The 21,915-nt window shown below is 44.4% G+C and overlaps 1 protein-coding gene across 1 annotated transcript in view; it reads right to left on the bottom strand.

Annotated features, from left to right (window-relative positions):
- COL4A4 (collagen type IV alpha 4 chain) overlaps window positions 1-21,915 on the bottom strand; it is a 113,223-nt gene that overhangs the window by 81,073 nt on the left and 10,235 nt on the right. Inside the window, exons 3-5 of the mRNA XM_084779829.1 lie at window positions 18,904-19,059; window positions 17,444-17,486; window positions 11,260-11,337 (exon numbers count right to left, since the gene is read on the bottom strand). Coding sequence (XP_084635955.1) covers window positions 11,260-11,337; window positions 17,444-17,486; window positions 18,904-19,059 — 277 coding nt within the window. The remainder of the gene's footprint in view (window positions 1-11,259; window positions 11,338-17,443; window positions 17,487-18,903; window positions 19,060-21,915) is intronic.

Below are 21,915 nucleotides of genomic sequence, written 5' to 3'. Positions count from 1 at the left end.
AGTCACTTCACAGAGGCCCCAGCCCTGAGCATCACAGTAATTCAGTTTCGTAACACCACTTACTATCGCTAACACTTTGGGGATTCAGCCCCTGTCCAAGTTTTGAGGAGACAAAACTCACTCAGACCATAATGGCAGAGAGCAATAAATGCTTCACAAAATAAGGTGAGGCCTGCCCCATCTTAAGGAAAGATGGGTGCAGATACTTTCTTGTAGCCCCAAACCACCATCCCCAGAACTTGCAGGACTTCTGTGAAATGCTGAGACCCTGCCACAGAACTGTGTATGAATAGAATATGGCGTCACCTGCTGGGCAGTGAGCCGGCTTGCAGGCCTGCTGGAGACTGCACAAAAAACGTGGCATCCATCAATGCTATAAGGCCTTGTTTTCAACCTCCCTAAACAGCAACTTCGTAAGTGGAAAACTCACATAAAATTTGGAATGTCTCCCTTTGAAGACTATGAACTTTATGACTTCCTTTTAGTGCTTTTAATATTATTATTTTGTTATATGATAACAATTTTAAAAGAAACACATTAAACCTTGGGTGACTGTACTGAATCTGCCTAAAAGCTGCTCACAAAAATCCCCCAAATGTTAGTTTTTGAAATAGTGGTCTGCCAGCTCACTCAATTAGAATAAATAATTTATCTACAGTAACACAGAAAGAGTTTCTATTTTCATTACAGTCAATTCACATAAAAATGGGGTCAGGAAAAAAAACTCCTTATAAGTAAATATTTAGGCTTGCTTATCTCTAAGGCTATCATAGAATTAATTACAGAGTGAATAAATAAAAATAACAGTCTATGAAAGTTATTTTCATAACTAGAAATTTAATCATCAAAAGAATTTTTAACATATAGATGCCTGATCCTAGCCCTTAGTCCCCACACCCCCCAACCACAATATGATAAAAATGGGTACCACATAGAGTCCTGTGACTGAGCTCCAGATTAAACACCTGTCCTTTATAATGTTCCTACTATGTGTACAAAATTGACTCTACGGTTTGTGACTTTCACAATAAGACAGGAAAGTCACTGGCTGCAGATATGAGTGACAATGAGTTTAGCCTCTGAGCAAGTTGGGTATGCCCTGTGAAACCACCGGCTCGTGTCTTCCCCCCGTTCCAGGGTCAAGCTGACAGGGTCATCAGATGGGTTATCAGTGTCCAGCAGGGCTTCTTGCTCAGCGGGCCAGAGGAAGGTCAGACACACAGAATCACTCCAAAGTCAGGACACTTCTCAGGACTCTGTCTCTTGTTAACTAAGTCAGAAATATCCCTTCAGCAGGAGTAAGAAAAATCACTTTTGCTTACAAAGTAGAAGAAATCAAAAGATAAGAAAAAATATACTTTCTAGGGAAAAAAATCAAATTTTCAAGTCACCCTTTTTGGCTGCTACTGATCTGGTTTCTCTGAGACCAGAACACATAAGGGATGATAAAAAATAAAATAAAATAAAATAAAATAAACCACCACGCCTTTGTGATTTTAGCATTTCCCACACATGCGGTGAGGGCACCTTTCCATGAGAACTTTGAGAAATCAGTAATGAGTCAGGACACTCTCTCTCTCTCTCTCTCTCTCTCTCTCTCTCTCTCTCTCTCTCTCTGTCTCTTTCTCCCCCCCCCACCTCTCTCTGTCTGTCTCTGCCTCTCTCTCTCTCTCTCTCTCTCTCTCTCTCTCTCTCTCTCTCTCTCTCTCTCTCTCTCTCCCCCCCCCCCCCCACTCTGTCTGTGTGTGTATCCAGTTTTCTCCTGTAACTCTTTCATGGTTTTTTCTCAAACAAAAAGTCTAATTAATGTAAAGAATGAATTAAATAACAGATAAAGCATTTTCAGTCACCCTTGGCTTGTAAGACCATGGCAGTGGCCATCAGAAGTGCTGCAGGGTTTATATACTAAACTTGTCTATGTATGGACCACCCTCCTTTACTACCTCATGGAATATAGATGAAAGTTATGAGACTTTATCTCCACAGAGACAGATGATAAAATTGTGTCAGGCCCACACCCTTGCCACCCTGAATCCCTGCCTAGATGGCCAGCCTCTCTCCAGACCCTTCTGCCTCCCACTACTTTACCAGCACAGTGCAAGGTCTCAATAATTCTTATGATGTCTGAAGTGAGGTTCTGGTTTTCCTCCTCCTCCACCTCCTTCGCCTCCTCTGCCTCCTCCTCTTCCTTCTCCTCCTCTTCTTCCTCTTTATCCTCACCATCACCACCACCATCATTATCACCATCACCATCATCACCACCATCACCATCATCACCATCACCATCATCAATCAGTTTTTGGACACAGGGTAGCTCTGTAGCCTGGGCTGGCCCTAACTCTCTATGTAGCTGAGTATTGAATGCATGGAAACCTCTTGCCTCACCTCATGCCCACCCCCTAGATTCTATGCTGGAATCACAGGCACATATCACCAGTCTCAGCTGTAATATTTGTGTTATATGTTTTCTTAGCTCATTTAGGGGAGGGAACAGAAACTGGGCCTTTGAGGAATGCTAGGCAAGCACTCTAGCACTGGGCTCAACTTTGTCTAATTTTGTGACCCCTGTTTCTTTATCAGGCATCCCTGGGAAACAACATCTAACCTAATTTACTGCAGATTTCGCTTCCCATCACCTCAATGCCATCTTCTACTCCCAGTCCTGTTTTCTAGCTCTATTCCAGACTCTCTTGGGTATCTTTTTCCTAACTCACACACTCCATGTCAAAGCAGGCCTCCTCTCTCCCAGGCTCCTTCCTGTGACTGACCTACGCTCAGCATCCTGTGGTCTATTTGGCCTTGCTGTCTCTCCCTCCCATAACCACATCAGTCATGTCTTCCTTCGAACTCAGTGTCTAGTTCATCTTCATCCCACTGCAACAGCTATGTCATTGGTAGCACAGGTTACTCAAGTGTCACTATCCTTTGATCCCTTGACCCAGGTTTCTCCCCAGCATAGCTCCCTTCAATGTGCCCTCTCCCTGCACATTTCCTCTGGTACCCTCTACCCCAGCCCACCAGTCCCTGCTCCATTCACACTTGGATATCCTAGAGATGACAATAGTCTTTCTTCACCTGTCACTCAAACCCTACCTTCCCCTCACCAAAAACATATTGGTGATGGCAATGACATTAACGACCATGTGACTATGGTCTGAGATCTTCAGCTGCCCTACGTTCAATACAGTGTTCCGCTTTCTTCTCATGGGCTCTTTAAACCCATAGAAAGCAGGAAACCATCCTCGTAGTTTTCTTCATTTCCCCCAAGGAGCACTCTTAGCCTTAGAGATAAAGAAATTTGTTTGACACCCTATAGCCAGGACCTGGGGAAGTAAAGATCTTCTGACCTCAAGGGTGTCTGCCTTCCTCTTCATCCCAGACGTCACCAACATCACTTTCCTCAAACCATCATATCTACCTGAAAGTAACTGACAAACAGATTCACCGCCTTCATTTCATTAATGTTGTGTGCATATTACTTAATATCTGCCTTTGTAATGTCTTTGGGGCCAGAGATCCATTTCCATTACAGAACCTTGGCCATTGTCTCACACACTACAAAATTTAAATGTGTGCTCATCCTTGAATACTTCTGAAACTAATATTGACAAATAAACATTGTGTCTGATGCACTTCTTCCTTGCTGCATCTACTTATTCTGATAGTATTGTCCTTCCTTTTAATGGCCCTCTTCTTTTTAATGCTGAAGTGTAATTTGGAGAATATGCCACTAGGTGTCACTAGAATATCACAAACACCCTTATAATGGGTGGACGGGGAAGCTGGAGTCCTCTGGGCACACAGTGCCTCCAGCGCCCTCCTATATTCTTTAGGGGGGGGGAGGAGTTTGGACATCGGGAAGAATTTCAAAACCAAAGAATGAAAAGGTGGTGATTAGTCCCGGGATCCTGGAGGACAGCGACAAAGAATGTTCCAGAACCTTACCGATGAGCTCACCTGCTTGAGGGTGCATTGAGGGAACACTAAGGAAGTTAGCTATGCTCTCAAGAGGCAGCGTGCAGGTGCACTTGAAAAACCATGCACAGAGAACCAAAGGAGGAAGCTCGGCCATTTGGACAATAAGTTCCCCTCTTGGACCAGTCCCTGATGAACAGTTCTCCCATTTTGCAGTATTCGTGTGGTGGGAACAGTCTAGCTGCATCTGTGTGCTGTGGAGCCCTGGGATACCAGATGGGGGCCTGTGAACTCTGCCCCTGTAACTTTCCCCCCTTCCCTGCCCTGTTCTCTTGGTTTCCCTTCCAAAGCTTCTTTGTGTTTTTCACCTCCCTGTGTCCTGTGCAGCTCCTCTTCCTCCCGTAGGAGCTCCCCTGGGGCTCCAGTGGATGCCTTGGCCCCTTCTCGCTTTCTCTTGATGGGAAAGTATGTATTTCCATGGAGCCCGCTGCATTCAGAGTTAAACAATTCCCTCAGCACTTCTCCAGCCCAAGACCACCCCTTCTGAACACCTTCCACATATACAGGGGACCTCGGGCTAGATAAGTCCAGAACTGGACCGTGTTGTTCCCTTAAATGTGGCTCTTGAAATATTTGTCTGTCCACACTACTTACACCTTCATTTGGGGAAGAGCACCGCTCCGCGCACTCACCCACAGCCCCTAGGAGCCTCCCTCTGTGGCCAAGGCTGCTTCAGGAATATTTCTGAGCCTATCTACCTCCGTATACACTCCTTGTTAAGACTCTATGTCTTCTTGCCTGAGTAATGCAGGCTTTTTAAAACAACACTCTATTCTCCCCAGACACACATGCCACCTGTCCCTATGCCCACTACGCTTATAAAATGATAAGAGGTGTAATGGTAGGATCTTATCCTAGGTTCAGTTATAGTAAGTTGTCCAAGGGGAGTTGTAACTGCTCTCCCACGTTTCCTTATAAGAACGTTGTGAGTGAGACTCAACACAGACCACAGGGAATAAAGCAACATGAAAAAAGCTAGGGCAACGCAAGGACCAAGGAATGTTAAGCACTCTTAAGAACCACGTTGCTTGGAACAGACTCTCCAGTTGGAGCCTGGCAGCGCTAATGCCTTGTCTCTGAACATCTGGTCTCAAGGATTCATTAAAGCATACACTTCTGTTGCAGCAAGCCACCAAGCATGTGCTAATTTGTCACAGAAGCTGTGGGTGTTAATGTGACTGTTCCTCCATGCTAGGGCTGGATGCCCTCCAACTCCAGCAGGTCCAAACTCCAGGGCATATCCAGCATCCTGTGCCTGATGCCCACATGCTCTCATGCAAAGCCAGCTCGGGGCACCAACCTGCCCACCCAGGGAGAATCCAGGGCCCCTTTTGTATCTTCTTTTCCATGAGGCAACCCGAAGTACACAAAAAGTGCCTGGCACTGAAAAGGCAATCAGAAATAGGAGCTGGAGGGTGATTCTCATGTCTTTCCTAAGGACTGTGAAACATCCCAGCCACTGGGACTTTCTTCTTTATCACATGGTCTTACCCTTTGCCTGGCTGGTTTTGAGAAAGTATTACTATTCCTTGCAGTGAAGACAGTGTAAAAAGTGGTGAAATAAGAGAGCAAACTGCACATAGAGAGACCTGAAGCCCCACTGGAAGGCACTGCACGGAAGGCGATGAATGGCATAAACAGATCCTTGGAAACCCACCATCACGCCCACACTGCAACTAAGTCCTGGAAGAAGCCCTGTTTGTTAGGACCACAAGTTCACTTGGCATCGTGGGAAACACTGTACAGTGCAGGAAGCAAATATTCGTTTTCAGTCTTTCATATACACAAATGATATATGTCAAGGACACTTGCCAGCATACCAAAACTGATGCTAGTAGCCTGCAGTAATTCTTCAGATAGCCCCCAACTACTGTTGTTGCCTTGATACTGTAAGGGGGCGGGGCTCTGCTTAGCAATTCTCCAAACGCAACCCCTAGATGGAGCAAATTCAAACCTAGAAATATGTTCCCTTGGCGTCTGCAAGTGTTCTGGTGTTCACAAAGCATCTTACCATTTCTGAAATAAACCCTTGAGCAAGCTAAGCTGACACTGTAACCTGCAGCCTGGCAGCTGGAATCCACCAGGGGACACATGTAATAGCAGGGCATGAGGTGTCAGAAAAATTCTGCATTTTGGTGCCTCTGCAGGACAAAGGTGTGGTCCAGTGCCTCAGTGCTTATCAACGAGAATGGTTCCAGCCACCTGACCTCAGCTTACAGGCACCATATACGTAAAGCACTGATCAGAGAATGTTCTGGTGATGACAAGGTGAGACAGAGAGTCCTTGAAGGAATAAGATGCAGCAGGACAAGGGAGCAGCACCAAAGCCAAGGAATGGGTGATGGGTTGGCTTTATCAACCCTCAGCTGTCACTGGGTGGTGTGTCTGTGAAAACAGAACACTATGGACTACTGGGAATTTGCAGACATACAATTCCTTCTCAGAAGCATTTATTTGCCAGGCTGAAATTAGTGTCCCAAATACAGCTGTGTCCGCGATAAAGCATCTGAGTGTGAGAACTGTGTGTGCAAATAAGTTAATGGCATGAGAAATGCTGATAATAATTGAAATTCTCCAAGCAAGTTCTGCTTTGTAATCACAGGATCAGAGTGATAAAAATATAAGGGAAGATTGAGTGAGGGTGTGGGGACTCCCTGAGACTAAAACCTTGTAACAGTATGAGTCTACAGGCATTTGCCCCTGTACCAGGACCACACATCATAAAACTTTGTTGGTTTTATGGCTGCTTCACTCCCTCAGATGATAAAAACAAATTTACCTATTTTTAAAATAAGTCATGGGAAGACAAACTATTAATACTACCCACCTAGTTACAAACCGAGAACTCATAAAAGGCCCCATCCTGGATCATAAGGGCATGCCTTTATTTTATAGACAGCCACTAACTATATAGAGCTGCTGCCCTTGACAAGGACTAAGTTAAAATCCTAATTCTATCTCATTGGCCTCCTTACAGAGAGATTGATGGCAAGTTTAGAGAGGAGATGGGAAAGATCATAGATCGTGTAGCAGGGATCAACTCAGCAGCTACCAGTCACACCCTACATCCTCATCCAAAGGGTACCACCACCCTGAGGAATGGGGTTAACCCTCTAAAAAAAACCTTTCTCTCCTGGGTTGAGCTTGAATCTACAAGCCAGACACTAGGAGGGTGGCCTTCTATTCCCTGCCCTCAGCCCAACATCACTGGCCTGGAAACTCCCTAATACCACAGTGGTCAGAGCTGACTCACTATGAAGATGCACATCTCTGGCCACACTTGAAATACACAGGGCTTTGAACTTTAGGAGCTTACTCACTTCGTAGCAGTGCCAACGTAAGGTAGAAAGGCCAGGTGCAGAGGAAAAGACCCATTGTCAGCGGGTTCCTCTCTCTCGGAGACAGCAGGTTACCTTACAGATCAACAGTGCTGGCACTGCACACTGCATTCTCTCTAGGCTGGAGTCTGAATTTTAATCTATTGATTGATTCGGGTAGACTACCTAGCCCCCCAGAACACTGCAATGGAATACACTTATTCCAGAGAGAAAAGAATGAGTAACAGCTTGTCCCTCTAACGTGTGCACTGTGACTCAAGAGGCTGCTTTCGTGACCTACCACAAAGACACGCTTATGTACTAATTAGGGAGTTCAGGCACAGCCATAGTCAAACTGATTGAGAGAGGAGGCTAGACCACTGCACGTATCTGTCCCTGCTTTACCTCGCTGTCGCTCCAGAATCAGACAAAGAGCTAATCACAGCTGTTAACAAGAAGCTAGCTTTGCTTGTCAAGAATTGCTTTAGCCCTCAGCACAGGTGGATAGTCCTCCTCCAGAAGTCATAGTTAGGAGGTGAAAATCTAACCACCTGCTACAGGATGTTGACCAAGGACAGGGAAGGGCTCGTGGTGCCACTACTCCTCTGTAAGGAACCCATGGCTACTGATGGCTGCTGGGGAGGTATCATTTCCTTCAGTGTGGTACCCACTAATAAGGTGACAGTGTCCCAATAAGTAGCCATTCACCCATGCTCAGACAAGCAGTCCTAGTTAAATTCAATCTCACACACACACACACACACACACACACACACACACACACACACAGTGGAGGCAGAGATCAAAGTAGGAAAAGGACTTGCTGAGAAGAAGAAAGTGTTCAGTGGGGGTGTGACAGATGATATCAGGGAACAAACAATAATAAAAAGAATTATTCCAGACCAAAGAATTTCTAATGTGGGACTTGAACAAACCACCCATTGAGCCCACAGGGGAAGAATGATTTCCTACTTAGGGATACCAGCCTTTCCCTGAGTGAGCTGAGCAGCCTCAGGGAGATACCTCCAGGCCCTGGAACTCAGTGTCGACTCATTTTTATTATTGCGCAGTCCACCTGGAGCTGCTCCTGTAGCTCAAGAGCTTGGCTGGATGCTAAGGACGGACAGCCCGCCTCTCCATTCTCTCTCAGTGGCATATGGTCTTCCTCCCACATTCGCTGCTGGAAAAAAAGCCACCCATACCTGCAGCCCTCACAGGGAGATTCCAGCCATTGGGCAAGGTGGGGGTTACTGGGGTTGCACACACTGTGCCCTTGGCCACCCAGTACGGGGGACACACACATAGCAGAGAGCAGCTCGGCCCTGGAAATGCTGGCAATCCACAGACAGCCTTGGAGGCTGAAAAAGCACACTCTGTGCACAGCAATCATGGGGAAGATCAAGAGAAGGAAGCAGGATCCCGGCAGCAGATGTAAAGGGCCTGATCCCAGGAAGGGCCACTTGAGCTTACAAAGTGACAGTAGACCCAGGTGTCAGAACCTAAGCCTAACAACCTTTCCATGCCTGTGGGGCAAGTGCTGGAGTTGAGGCCAGGCACCTGGATGTGGTTTCTGGCTCTGATCTGGGCTCCTTACACTGTCAGATGGAAACACAAACAATCACACCCACCCCACCTTCTCTATGTATGCACTGTTGGCACTGGGGACTGACCGATCTCTGGTGTAGAATGTACCCTGTAGCCCAAGAAGCTGAGCCATACTGTTGGCCTCTGCTAGTAGCTCCCTCTGCCCAACTGTGGTGACTAAAACATGTGTCAACTGACAAGTGTCCCTAGAAAGGTGGGTGAAACAAAATGATCCCCAACAAAGAAGCACAGAATTAAGGGGACTGAGATGTCTAAAGATACACGGATACAGCAATAAAGCCATGGAGTGGAAGGAAATGTTTTGCCCTAAAGATTGACTACCAGCCAAGCATGCTCTCTGAGTGTCGTGTCTAGCCTGTCTGTCTGTCTGTCTGTCTGTCTCTCTCTCCCACCCAGGACATCATCTTCAAGCCAGGAAATAGTTCTTACTAGCTACATGGTCCTCAGGCACCTTAGACTTGGCTTTCCTACCTCCACAACTGTGAAAAACAGATTTAAGTCGACTAAGGACCTGTACTGGCTGGGTTTTGTGTGTCAACTAGGCACAAGCTAGGGTCATGAGAGAGGAGGGAGCCTCACTTGAGGAAATGCCTCCAGGAGATTCAGATGTAAGGCCTTTTCTCAATTAGTGATCAACAGGAGAGGGCCCAGTCCACTGTGGCTGGCAGTCCTGGGTCCTATAAGAAAGCAGGCTGAGAAAGCCATGGGAAGCAAGCCAGTAAGCAGCACCCTTCCATGGCCTCTGCATCAGCTCCTGCCTTCAGGTTCCTTCTCTGCTTAAGTTCCTGTCCTGACTTCCTTTGGTGATGAGCAGCAATGTGCAAGTATAAGATGAATAAACCCTTTCCTCCCCAATTTGGTCTTCGGCCATGGTGTTTCATCATAGCAATAGTAACCCTAAGACAGGGGTCCCCAATGCATTTTATTTGTTTCAGTAGCATGAAGACTACAGCATCAAAACCAATCATGAATTGACCTAAAAAAAATATCTGAAGGTTAAGAAACATAACCAACCCTTCTTGCCAGACAGTGGGGCTACTTCCATAGTGGGGTTTTTCATTTTTAATTGACACACAGTTGTGTGCATTTAAAGGATAAAGAGAGCTAGTTCTGTGTGTGTCTACAAAACTTGAGAGGGTTTTGAAGCAAAGAGTTGCTTCCCCTGGCCCTCAGCACACAATGATTAGCAGGCTGCCAACAGCAGCTGTCAGAACACAGGGGCATGCTTGTGAGTTCCTGAAAGACAGCAGCTACAATTTATGAAATAGACAAAAGAGTCCGGTTGCCAAAAGAACTATTCTAGGTAGCCTTGAACTAGAAATTGGCCTTGGACACCGTCTTCTGCACAGCAGAACTGGTGAGTGTAAGGCGAGGAGTCAGAAAGCAAGGTACGGTGTTTTGGGCACATAATATAGTCAACAGCAAATATAGGGCACGCAATGTATAGCTATTGCCTTAACTGGAATGTTAAGTTTCAATACATGCAAGTTTCAATACATTACAGTCAAATGTCTGGAAAGATGACTTTAAACCAAGTTAAACAGGTTTTAAACACTTCTAAGGGTAAATTCCTTGGGCGCAAATTTGTTAACAATAAATTGTATCTGTTCGGCCTAGGAAGCCAGTAACTGAAGAGACTAAACCCTAATTGAAAGCTGCAAGCACTATGCTGGGCAGAATCTAAACTGCTATTAATCTAACAATAAACTAAAATAAACTACTCTAATCCTCATAACCTACATATATCCCAAGCACTTGCCAATCTGAGCCTTCTCCGGCGGCTTCTCTCCTCCAACTTCCTGGGTCAACGCTTAACTGTCAACTCCCGGCTTCTCCCCCTCTCCAGGAAGTCCTGCCTTCCACTTCCTGTCCTTCTGCCCAGATGATTGGCTAAACAGCACTTTATCGACAGTTGTTACATCCACTCAGGACAGTCCTCTGCAGCTATTTCCTTAACAGGAATGTTAAGTTTCAATACGGTCAAACGTCTGGAAAGATGACTTTAACCCAAATTAAATAGGTTTTCCCCCTTCACACACTTCTCAGGGCCTTTAAAACACTGATATGCAATAAACCTTGGAGGAGGTGACCCAGAATGACACCACAGGCCTTTTTTTCATAGGAGGATTCCTGACACTAGTGTTGTATAAAACACGGGGTGAACTGCAGGTCCCAGCTTCACACACAGTCTCAATTAACTGCAGCCTTCTCTAAGAGCATGAGAAACATTCACTGTGAAAGTTCGGCGCCATGCCGCTGGCTAACAACTCATGCCCAGGGTTGGAGGCTACAGAAGGCTAAATATTCAGAATGGTTCGACCCCTCCAGGCAGGCGGTTAGTGTTGATTTCTGAGTCACTCACCCGAGATCCCTTCTCAGGAAAACACTGGCAGACAGAGCAGTTTCGTCCTCCACAGGGGCTGCCATATTTCTTGCCACTCTGCAAAGTAAAGCCGCTCGTTCAGTGTATTAAGCCTCGGGGGCTTAGTCCAGTTCATAGACTATACACTAGAACAAGCCCAACACGTACAAATCCCACAGGACACGCTTTACCTCTGGATCCAGGAAAAGCAAATACTACTTTATTTATTGTGAGACAGGTTGTTGCTAGGTAGCCAGGTTGCACTCAAACTTTTGATCCTCCTGCCTCAGATTCACAAGTACCCTATCACACCTGTCTGCAGTGGAATGGAGCCCATACATAAAAAGGCAGAGCAGCAGCATCGTGGTGCTGCCCCAAGGGGACTGATTACGTGGGTCAGACCACACCAACACTGAGGACACTGGAGAAAATGGAACTTTCTTCAAAAGCCAGCAAGCCATTGTCACCTAGATCCCTTCTCTCCTGTGAGGACCACATTAGTAAGCTGTGAATAGTCTAGGGGCATATGTGAATGGTGCAGGTGAGGAAGCTATGCACAGACACAGGGGTCGAGTTTCGATGACAAGCTTGGCTCCCCCACCCCCATTTCCCGTGGCCTTCTTGCCGTGCCTCTCAGGTCAGTCAGGGTATGTGACCAGACGAATCCTTCCCAGGGCTATTCTCCAGATAAAGTCTTGTGGTTTGAGTCTGTATTTGAATTTTTCTTTCTACAATTTGCTAGTTTGACTAATTCAGTGATTCTCAACCTGTGGGTCTTAACCCCTTTGGGATCACATATTTGATTCTGTGCACATTAGATAGTTACGTTACGATTTATAACCATAACTAAATTACAGTTATGAAGTAGCAATGAAATAGTCTTATGGATGGGGTTCAGCAAGACATAAGGAACTGTGTGAGAGGGTCACAGCATTAGGAAGGTTGAGAACCGCTGAAAGTCTAATGTGTCCTTTTGATCACCAGCTCCTGGAACATAAATCATTTGGGCTTTCTCTCTCTCTCTCTCTCTCTCTCTCTCTCTCTCTCTCTCTCTCTCTCTCTCTCTCTCTCAGACATACACACACAGAGACACACACTCACACACAGACACACTTACATATGAAGAGATAAAAAAGTTCAGACATACACACACAGAAAGACACCCTTACAGACCACACTCACCCACACCCATACACACAACAGACAGACACAGACATGCAGACACACACTCACACAACAGATACACACAGATTCACAGGCACACATACAGATACACACTCACCAACAAACACACACACACAGAGACACATACACATACTGACACATACACACATAGATACACACACATACACATGCACACGCACACACACACACCTTAAACTAGAATGTTCCTGCCCTTTGTAAGACGCAGCACTTTGTCATCCATCACATGTCCACATTATCTATACCCAGAGCCCCCAACCACTTCAATACTAAGTGTAGTCCAAGAATTACTGTTTCCATATGCAGACTCTCTACAAAAACCAGTCACTTTCAAGCACCTGCTTTTGTTCACTCACTAAGGCTTTGGCTCAGATGTGAATGGAGAGTTAGGTACTAGATCATGCCTGGTGTGGTGGCACACACCTTTAATCTCAGCACTTGGGAGGCAGAGGCAAGTGGATCAATGTGAGTTCAGGGCCAGCCTGGTCTACAAAGTGAGACCAGGACAGCTAAGCTATACAGAGAAACCCTATTTTGAAAAACAACAAACAAAAATCAAAAAAATAAATAAGATCGTCAAGAAAACAACAGAGATAAACTTTGCCTACTCTAACTTTGCCTGTTTGTATAATTGATGCTTTTTTTTTTTGAGACAAGGTTTCTCTGTGAAACAGCTCTGGGTGTACTCTGGCTGGCCTCAAACTCACAGAGATCCATCTGCCTCTGCCTCCCGAGTGCTGGGATTAGAGGCGTGCGCCACCATGCCCGGCAATTGAAGCATCTTTTCAGCATAAGGCAATGAACATAAACTAATGTGAAATGAAAGAAATAGAGAAGTTCTATCCTATAACCTTGGCATTCAGGAGGTAGAGAAAAGAAGACCAGGGCAAGTTCAAGACCAGCCTAGGATATATGACACACTGTCAAAGAAGAAGGAAGAGGAGGAGGAAGGAGAAGGAGGAGGAGGAGGAGGAGGAGGAGGAGGAGGAGGAGGAGGAGAAGAAGAAGAAGAAGAAGAAGAAGAAGAAGAAGAAGAAGAAGAAGAGACAGAGACAGAGATGGTTCAGTCTGTAAAGTGTCTACCATGTGGGCATGAGGACTTGATTTCAGGTCTCTGTCATCCATGAACAAGGTTGGGCACAGCAGCACATGCCTATAATCCTAGTGCCGAGGGGGTGAGGACAGAGGGATCCCTGGAGCTTGCTAGCCAGGCAGTATGGCTGAATTGATGAGCTCCAGGTTCATGAGAAACTCTATCTCAATTAATGCTGGAGAGCAATAGAAAAATATACTCAATGTTGACCTCTGACCTCCCCATACATGAGTGTGAAAACACACACACACACACACACACACACACACACACACTTCATAACCACACAAAAATGAGTTTGAAGCTTCAGAAGTATATGACTCTCAAGTTTTGATGAACATTGTTATCAGTGAATGCATGAGCTCAAAATCCTAGATGATTAAGAATTAAATGCCCAGGTTTGGCTGGGACAACACGCAGAACAGTAGCTTGTCTGAGTACTAGGATCCCTTTAAGGTCAGGACTCATTACAGTGCTCGGTGAAATACCAAAATAGCGATGGCAAAAATGGAGTCAGTAGATCTGATGCCTTGATGACAAAGGCAAGTGTTCGTTTGATATATGCTTACTTTGCCAAGCATCACTGAGATGTGTGTGGCAGGATGCCACTTCAGGAGTCATTTTAAATTAGACCAGCAGACTGTAAGAAAGAAATAGCTATTGACTCATGAAGTGGGGCCTGTGAGCTTGTAAAGGAAGAGACTGAACTTAACGAACATACCAAGTTTGACACCCAGACCCCATATAAAAATGCAACATATGGTGATACAGGTTTGTAATCCCAGCACTGGGGAGGCAGAGACTAGCAGACCCCCAGGGCTCACGAGCAGCTAGCTTAGCTAAGTTCTAGGACAATGAGAGACCATGTCTCTAAAACAAACAAACAAACAAACAAACAAACAAAAAGAGGTGGATGATGCCTGAGAGCAACATCTGAGTTTGTCTACTGGCCTCCTTGCTTAGCAAACACATGCATCTGACTTCCATACAACTGGCGCACAAACACACACACACACACACACACACACACACACACACACACATACACAGAGAGAGAGACAGAGAGACAGAGACAGAGACAGAGACATAGAGAGAGAGACACACCCACACCCACCCACCCACAGAGAGAGAGAGAGAGAGAGAGAGAGAGAGAGAGAGAGAGAGAGAGAGAAGAGAGGGAATGCAAAACCATTGAAAAAGACAAGGACAATACCACAGACAACTAAATGTCCACAGTGTGGATCACGATGGCGAGGAATACACCCATGCTCAAAAACTCACTGGGAACAAACCTGCACTCATAAGGTCACTAGAAGCACAATTACACTCATACTCCCACTGAGAACACACCAATACTCACACACTCACTGGGAATACACCTCCTATACTCATACACTAACTGGGAACACACCAACACTCACACACTCACTGGGAATACACCTACACTCACACACTCACTGGAGACACACCTACACTCACACACTCACTGGAGACACACCTACACTCACACATTCACTGGAGAGACACACCTACACTCACACACTCACTGGAGAGGCACACCTACACTCACACACTCACTGGAGAGACACACCAACACTCACACACTCACTGGAGAGACACCTACACTCACACACTCACTGGAGACACAACTACACTCACACACTCACTGGAGACACACCTACACTCACACACTCACTGGAGAGACACACCTACACTCACACACTCACTGGAGAGACACCTACACTCACACATTCACTGGAGAGACACACCTACACTCACACACTCACTGGAGAGACACACCTACACTCACACACTCACTGGAGAGACACACCAACACTCACACACTCACTGGAGACACACCTATACTCACACACTCACTGGAGACACACCAACACTCACACACTCACTGGAGACACACCTACACTCACACACTCACTGGAGACACACCTACACTCACACACTCACTGGAGACACACCTACACTCACACACTCACTGGAGACACACCTACACTCACACACTCACTGGGAAAACACCTACACTCAAGCCAACTTATTTTTCTCCAAAGTGAAAACAGGAGAAGCTGCCCTTCTTTACCTCAGATGTCATAAAACACATGCTTAATACATAGAAAGTTAAAGAAAGTAAAACATTAACTTCTACAAAGTTAACTCTGGCCCATATTTGTGCCCATTTTCTTTTGTGTGTATGTGTGTAAGTAAATAATACAGCTACAAAACCAAAACATCAAACTGTATAAAAGCATAATAGCGGACATTTTTTCTTCTTTGTCCTGGCCTCCCATCAGGGAGGCCTGAGAGGATCCATCTCTTTGCATTGGTACCTGAGCATTAATAAATATATGCAATCACATGTACCCACACTGTTGGTCATTTGAGGTTGCTTTGGTGACACTTGGGTGGCATGCTGCCTGGCCATTTTTACATAATCACAATTTGCATAGTTGTTTTGACAATGCTCTTCATAGCTGCCCATCTCATATAGCATCAGAACTTGTCCAACCACTCTCTACCAATGGATACTTAGGTTGTTTCCTTTCTAAGCTGCAGAATACCACCCTGCAGTTAATATTCTTTTTTTTAAAGATTTATTTATTGTATATGAGTGCTTTATCTGCAGAAGAGGGCATCAGATAACATTATAGATGGTTGGGAGCCACCATGTGGTTGCTGGGAATTGAACTCAGGACCTCTGGAAGAGCAGGCTGTGCCCTTAACCACTGAGCCATTTCTTCAGCCCTGCAGTTAATATTCTTGCGTATTCATCTTTGCAAAGACCAGAATAAAAATATGCAACAATTTTTAATGCATTCCTGCACCAAAAGAAATGTACATTTAAAATCTTGGTAGCTATGCAAATTGCCTTCTATGGGTACTGTGTCAATTCACACTTCCCCCTTGCATCCCAGTTATCATACGGCTACTCCCTGCGTGAAGACTTTAAAATCTCTCCGCACCACAAGCTGATGGGAGTGTCCAGGATTGAACAGTCTTTGGTCCAGGAAACACATTCACTCACATGGATATAAGAAAGCAAGGAGAGCAAATTTTAGGATGACGCAGACTTTTATAATAGAAAAATGAATGACTATAATACAAAAATAGGCCTAGAAAAATCAGATAAGATTAACCAGACAAAGGTTCCCATGCAAGCCTCAGAGGGCCCATTCTCAAATGCACATGACCTAAATGGGACAAATCTCAATCTCCCTACTTAACATGAGAGGGGGGCCGATTCTTAGCTGGGTTAACGAATAAGTGACTTGGGAGAGCCAAGAAGTAAAGATTTCTCATTCCTTGATGGGCTAGTAATGGGGACGTAGAAACAATTTTCTATTTTAGGGACTTTACAAATATCTTTGATAACCAGGGGGCTTGAAATGGCTGGATGTCAGCCACTCCACTGGTTTTCAGGCTGAGTGGCAGGCAACCCCTAAAAGGTCATCTTTAAAACTTTTGAGATTGGCTCCATAATATTAGATTCTTCCTTGAGAGAGCAGAAGAAAGAGGGCTCATTATAGGCTGAGATTTCTCTAGTGCTGAAATATCTAGACTGATCTTACATTACTTGTTTAATCTTGAAATTGGTTCAACTATTTCTTTTCTGTTCCAAATAAGAAGAATTTAAGGAAGGGCTGCGGTTGTTGTGAGATAAAGGCCTCTCCAACACTCAGGCAATCCTATAACCAGCTTGGATTGAAAAAAAAAACTATCAAAACTGTGTTTTATCTAAATGTCCATTTGGGGGCTATTAAGGATGAGTCCCAGAGAGTAACTAGTTTAAACATATTTTTAAAAACATACACTACGATAAATCATATATTCCAAAAAAGTGAATTTTCCATGTACAGAATGAATTAATATACTTACCCCATATTCATATTGTATGGTAAAGAGAATAAATATTAGTGACCTATGAAAAAGCAAAAATAAAGACTAAGTGCTTGCTTTAGTGAGAAACAACCTAAACAGAGCAACAGTACTAATTCCAGAAGACTGGTTCTCCCTTCTGACTGCCACCACCCAACACAGTCAACGCCATCTTCTCTCTGGCTGGCATCCTCACCTCTCCTATTTTTTAATCAATCAAGGAAAATATATTGAAGGCTTCAGTATGGATATATTGAAGGCCATGGTGCTGGAAATCATAGGGTACCAAGGGTGAGATCAAGGCTTGAACGGACAGAAGGGTGAAGATGAGATGACTTTCCATGACAGTGAAGGGAAAGAAGGAAGGAGGTGGCTGGGACACACCTAAGACCAATGACATCCAGGGCATCACTTAACAGGACCAATGCCAGGGGGAGGGGCTGGTGGAAAGCAGAAGAATGGCTCAAGGTGAGTGAGAATAATACGGAGTCATTAAGGAAACGTGAGGTGTTCCACAGCCAGAATCCACCTAGGGTTTTGCTGTCATTACAGACAGATTTTAACAGAGGAGGGATGTGGTTAAGAAAGGCCTCTGTCGAAGGCCTTCAGTGAACATCTCATTGGTTCTTGAGCATCTATGGTGAGTAGGTGTTCTTTTCCATATATTCAACCCCGCTCTCCATGGTAGGAGAGCTGGAGCCAGGCCTTGGGCTTGTTTCCCCCTTTGGAATCATATATATGCTAAGTAAGCCTCCTTTCTCTACACTGTAGCCCTTTCTCTATTAGTAATAGAAACACTATAGACAACGAGAACGCATTGTGACCCTGCTGAAGGGTTCAGAAGCTGCAGGGTCTTATGGGTTGAAATCAAGATATTTGGAGGCTATGCTCTTGAACACAGAGAGTCTGATCCTTGCCTTTCCCATTCTAGAACTGTCCATGTCCCTTGGATCACAGTCCCTTCCACCTTCAAAACTAATGCTCTCTGGCCCCTGCTTCTTCACTGATGCTGGCCTCCTTCCTCCCCTTTCACGTCTAAGAATACATGTGATGACACTGGATTGACCAAGATAGTTCAAGTTCACATGGCCCAGCCCCATCAGATCACGTGACTGGAAAGCCGAATCCCATGTGCAACTGTACATTCCCTTTCTCATATAAATAGCATATTAACAAAGATTAGGATGTAGACTTCGTTGCAGTCATCAACCTGCCCTTTGCATTCATGAAAGTCCTTTGTCTTAACTCCACTGGTTTCAAGAACCCTGACATTCTGGGAATTTAATGGTTTTGCTATTCAAACCAGGAACCGGGGGGCTATTATGTGTATGGAACAGCTTCACATTTGGTCATGTTGTGAGTGTGTTATAGGAAAGATGTTGGTATTTAAGTATCAGGATGGGCCCCAAATGGCAGCAGAAATTGTTCCATAAAGAAATGCACACACCAAGGATACTCACCAGGGGGCTGTAACTAAGGGCTTGGTCCATCTGAAAAAGCACCTCATGAAGAACTTGAGCACTGATGCCCTCACGGATAACCTCTGTGGCCAAAACACTCCTCCAGCCTTCTCCTCTCTTCCAGAAGACTCTGGTAGACAGTTGGGAGTCAGTGTCCTGTGTTAAAGTACGTACATGTGAAATGCAAATATGTCTCTTATAACGGTGGTGCATCATAACCTTGAGAGTAATGGATTCCATTATTCTGTCTGTGATGGAAACATTTTCTAAACAACCCCAATGCCTATTGACATAGCAAACTTTTTTTTAGTATTTGTTATACTGAGTAAGCATCTTTAGAAGTGAAAATAATCCTACTAAGGGCAAGAAGGAATGGTGGAGAAAGACAGGGGCATAGAAAGGAGGGACAGGGGTGGGGGTGGGTGAGGGGTAAGGATGAGGAATGTGTGAAAACACCATAAAGGAACATGGAAGTTTGTAACTTATCTTTAAAAGGGAAACTTCCCTTGTTTTTATTTTACATTTATGGGTGTTTGGCCAGCATCTGTCTGTGCACCATGTGCACACAGTGCCCAGGGAGGCCGTGAGAGGGAATTGGATCCTCTGGGACTAGAGTTACAATTGTCTGTCACCTTGTAGGTTCTGGGAATTGAACCCAGGTCCTCTGAAAGAGTAGCTAGCACTCTTAACCACTGAGCTGACTCTTCAGCCCCTTGTAAGCTAACTTTGAAAGATAAAAAGAGATAAAATAGAAATTGAAATAGTCTCCAATCCTCTATGTGAAATAAATATGTTTTTGAAAAGTGGAAAGATTTAAGAGAACTGAAGACACATTCTCACAGTATATTTGTACATGATAATCATAGCAATTAAAGTTTAAAAAATCAATTAATTGATTAATGGAGAAACAAAATATTACATCATACAATGTAATATTATTTAGCCATAATAAGGAACTGCACATAGATACATGCTGCTACATGGATGAACCATGAACTCATAAGCAATGGGCGAATCCATAGAGACAGAAAATGTCAGGTGTGGGACTAATGGAATATTGGGAAGTACAGGGTTGGTTTGAAGATGACAGCACTGTTCTGGAATTAGAGAGTGACCAGGGCATACATCATGACTGTAGCTGGGACTACTCAATTATAAACTTCAGAGGAGTTAAAATGGTAAACTCTGTGTTTTGAATTTTATTTGTAAACAAGAGAACATTTATTTTTAAACTTGACCTGAAGAACCCTTTACTTTGATCTAAAATCTCTTTGGCACAAAGAATGGATATGTCTCATTTTTAAAAGTTTGGCTCCTCTGAGCTCCTGTCCTTATAGGAACTGGTAGGGAGAAAGAAACCAGTTGTGTCCGGTATTAGGAGCTATTTTTAAATTTCTGGATGAAAGCTGGGCAAATGAATCGATGCTGTGTTAACTAAAGACCAGTTTTTCTGGTAGTGGTGGGACCACATTCTATGATAGTTTCAAAACCAAGTAGAAACACAATCATGGAGAACACGCAGATTTTTTTTCTATTCCCAAAGTTACATTCTGGAAACCAGTCACAATAAAACGAATTATTATTTTGGAAAGAAAATGCAAATTGACTTGACTCACATAAAGTATACTCAATATTGCAAAGAAATGGAAAATTTTCCAAAATTATGAAAGATCAGAGATATGTATATTTTAGTGAAAAATAATTGGTGCAGTCAATCTTCATACTCACACAGGCATGCTGTGAAGACGTTTTCACAGAGAATCACTACTAAAATGCTGAAGAAGGATGCCTGACTACTGTCTAAACATCTGGAGTTTGACTACTGTCCTCACAAACATCTGGAGTTTCTCAATACACTTGGATGATTTCCGGAAGCTCTTCAGCATCATTTTAGAAATATCCAGAGCATCATAATGTCACCACAGTCCGATTTCCACCTTCGACAGGTAAAAAAATAATGTTGCACATATATTCTTTAATGGAAATTTACAATGCCCAATGTTTATTATGAACTTGTATTTACACAGCATACATCCTATATATATTCAACTGTTTTTGTGTGCAGCTGCATGAGTGTGAGGGGGGGGGGTCATAGGTCAAACTCAAGTGTTGTTCTTCATGTGCCATCTACCTTGTTCCCTGAGAAACAGTCTTAGCATTAGCTTGCAGTTCACCAGATAAGCTTGACGGGCTGGTGAGCCCTGGGGACATCTGGGATGATCTGAGGACAGGAGTAACCTAGTTTCATTTTTGCTGTTGTGTTAGCATTTCTTGACAAAAACAGCCTTAGAAAACAAGGGTTTATTAAGCTTACAATTCCAGATTATGAGTCATCACTCCAGAGAAGTCACAGGAGCAGGACATCTGCAGTCGAGAGCAAAGAGAGTGAACGTGCCCATGCCTCCTGCTTGCTCTCTTTAAGCCTCTTCCCGTCTGATACAGTTCAAGATTCCTTGCCTAGGGAATGGTGCAGCCCACAGTGGGCTCGGTCTTCCCACATAAACTAACAATCAAGACAAGTGTACAGGCCAACATGATCTGGACAATTCCTCCTCAATCAAACCCCTCGTACTCGGTTCTTCCAGGGTGCTTCAAGTTGAAGGTTCACACTAACTAGCTCAGAGGGTATGTTCTTTTCTTGAAAAGCATAAGAAGGACAATTGTGAGAGGCGAGATAATAATCTTGATAAAAAACAGAACTCCGTGGAAGAATACATAGCACAGCTGAGAATCCATCTGGACTCTGACTCTGTTTCATTTTCCAGAAAATGAGTTATATAAGTTTGGAGCAGTGTTTGCTTCCCCGGGATATGTGTACCTCAGTGTGAAGACCCATTCTTAGTGAGTGACCAAAGGGAAGTAACGGTCTTTTTATCAGGAACAGATCATGAGTGGGTCTACTAGCCCGCAGACCAGCCCCATGAAGCAGAGCCTTGACCATGCTGCCATCTTGACACTGTTACCAACAATGTGCACCTATTCTGTGCATGAGACGTGACCTCATATGTTACA

The sequence above is a fragment of the Acomys minous genome, assembly GCF_964271855.1.
Source record: "Acomys minous genome assembly, chromosome: 4".
NCBI lineage: Eukaryota > Metazoa > Chordata > Mammalia > Rodentia > Muridae > Acomys > Acomys minous.
This window is presented reverse-complemented; position numbering and strand designations above follow the sequence as displayed.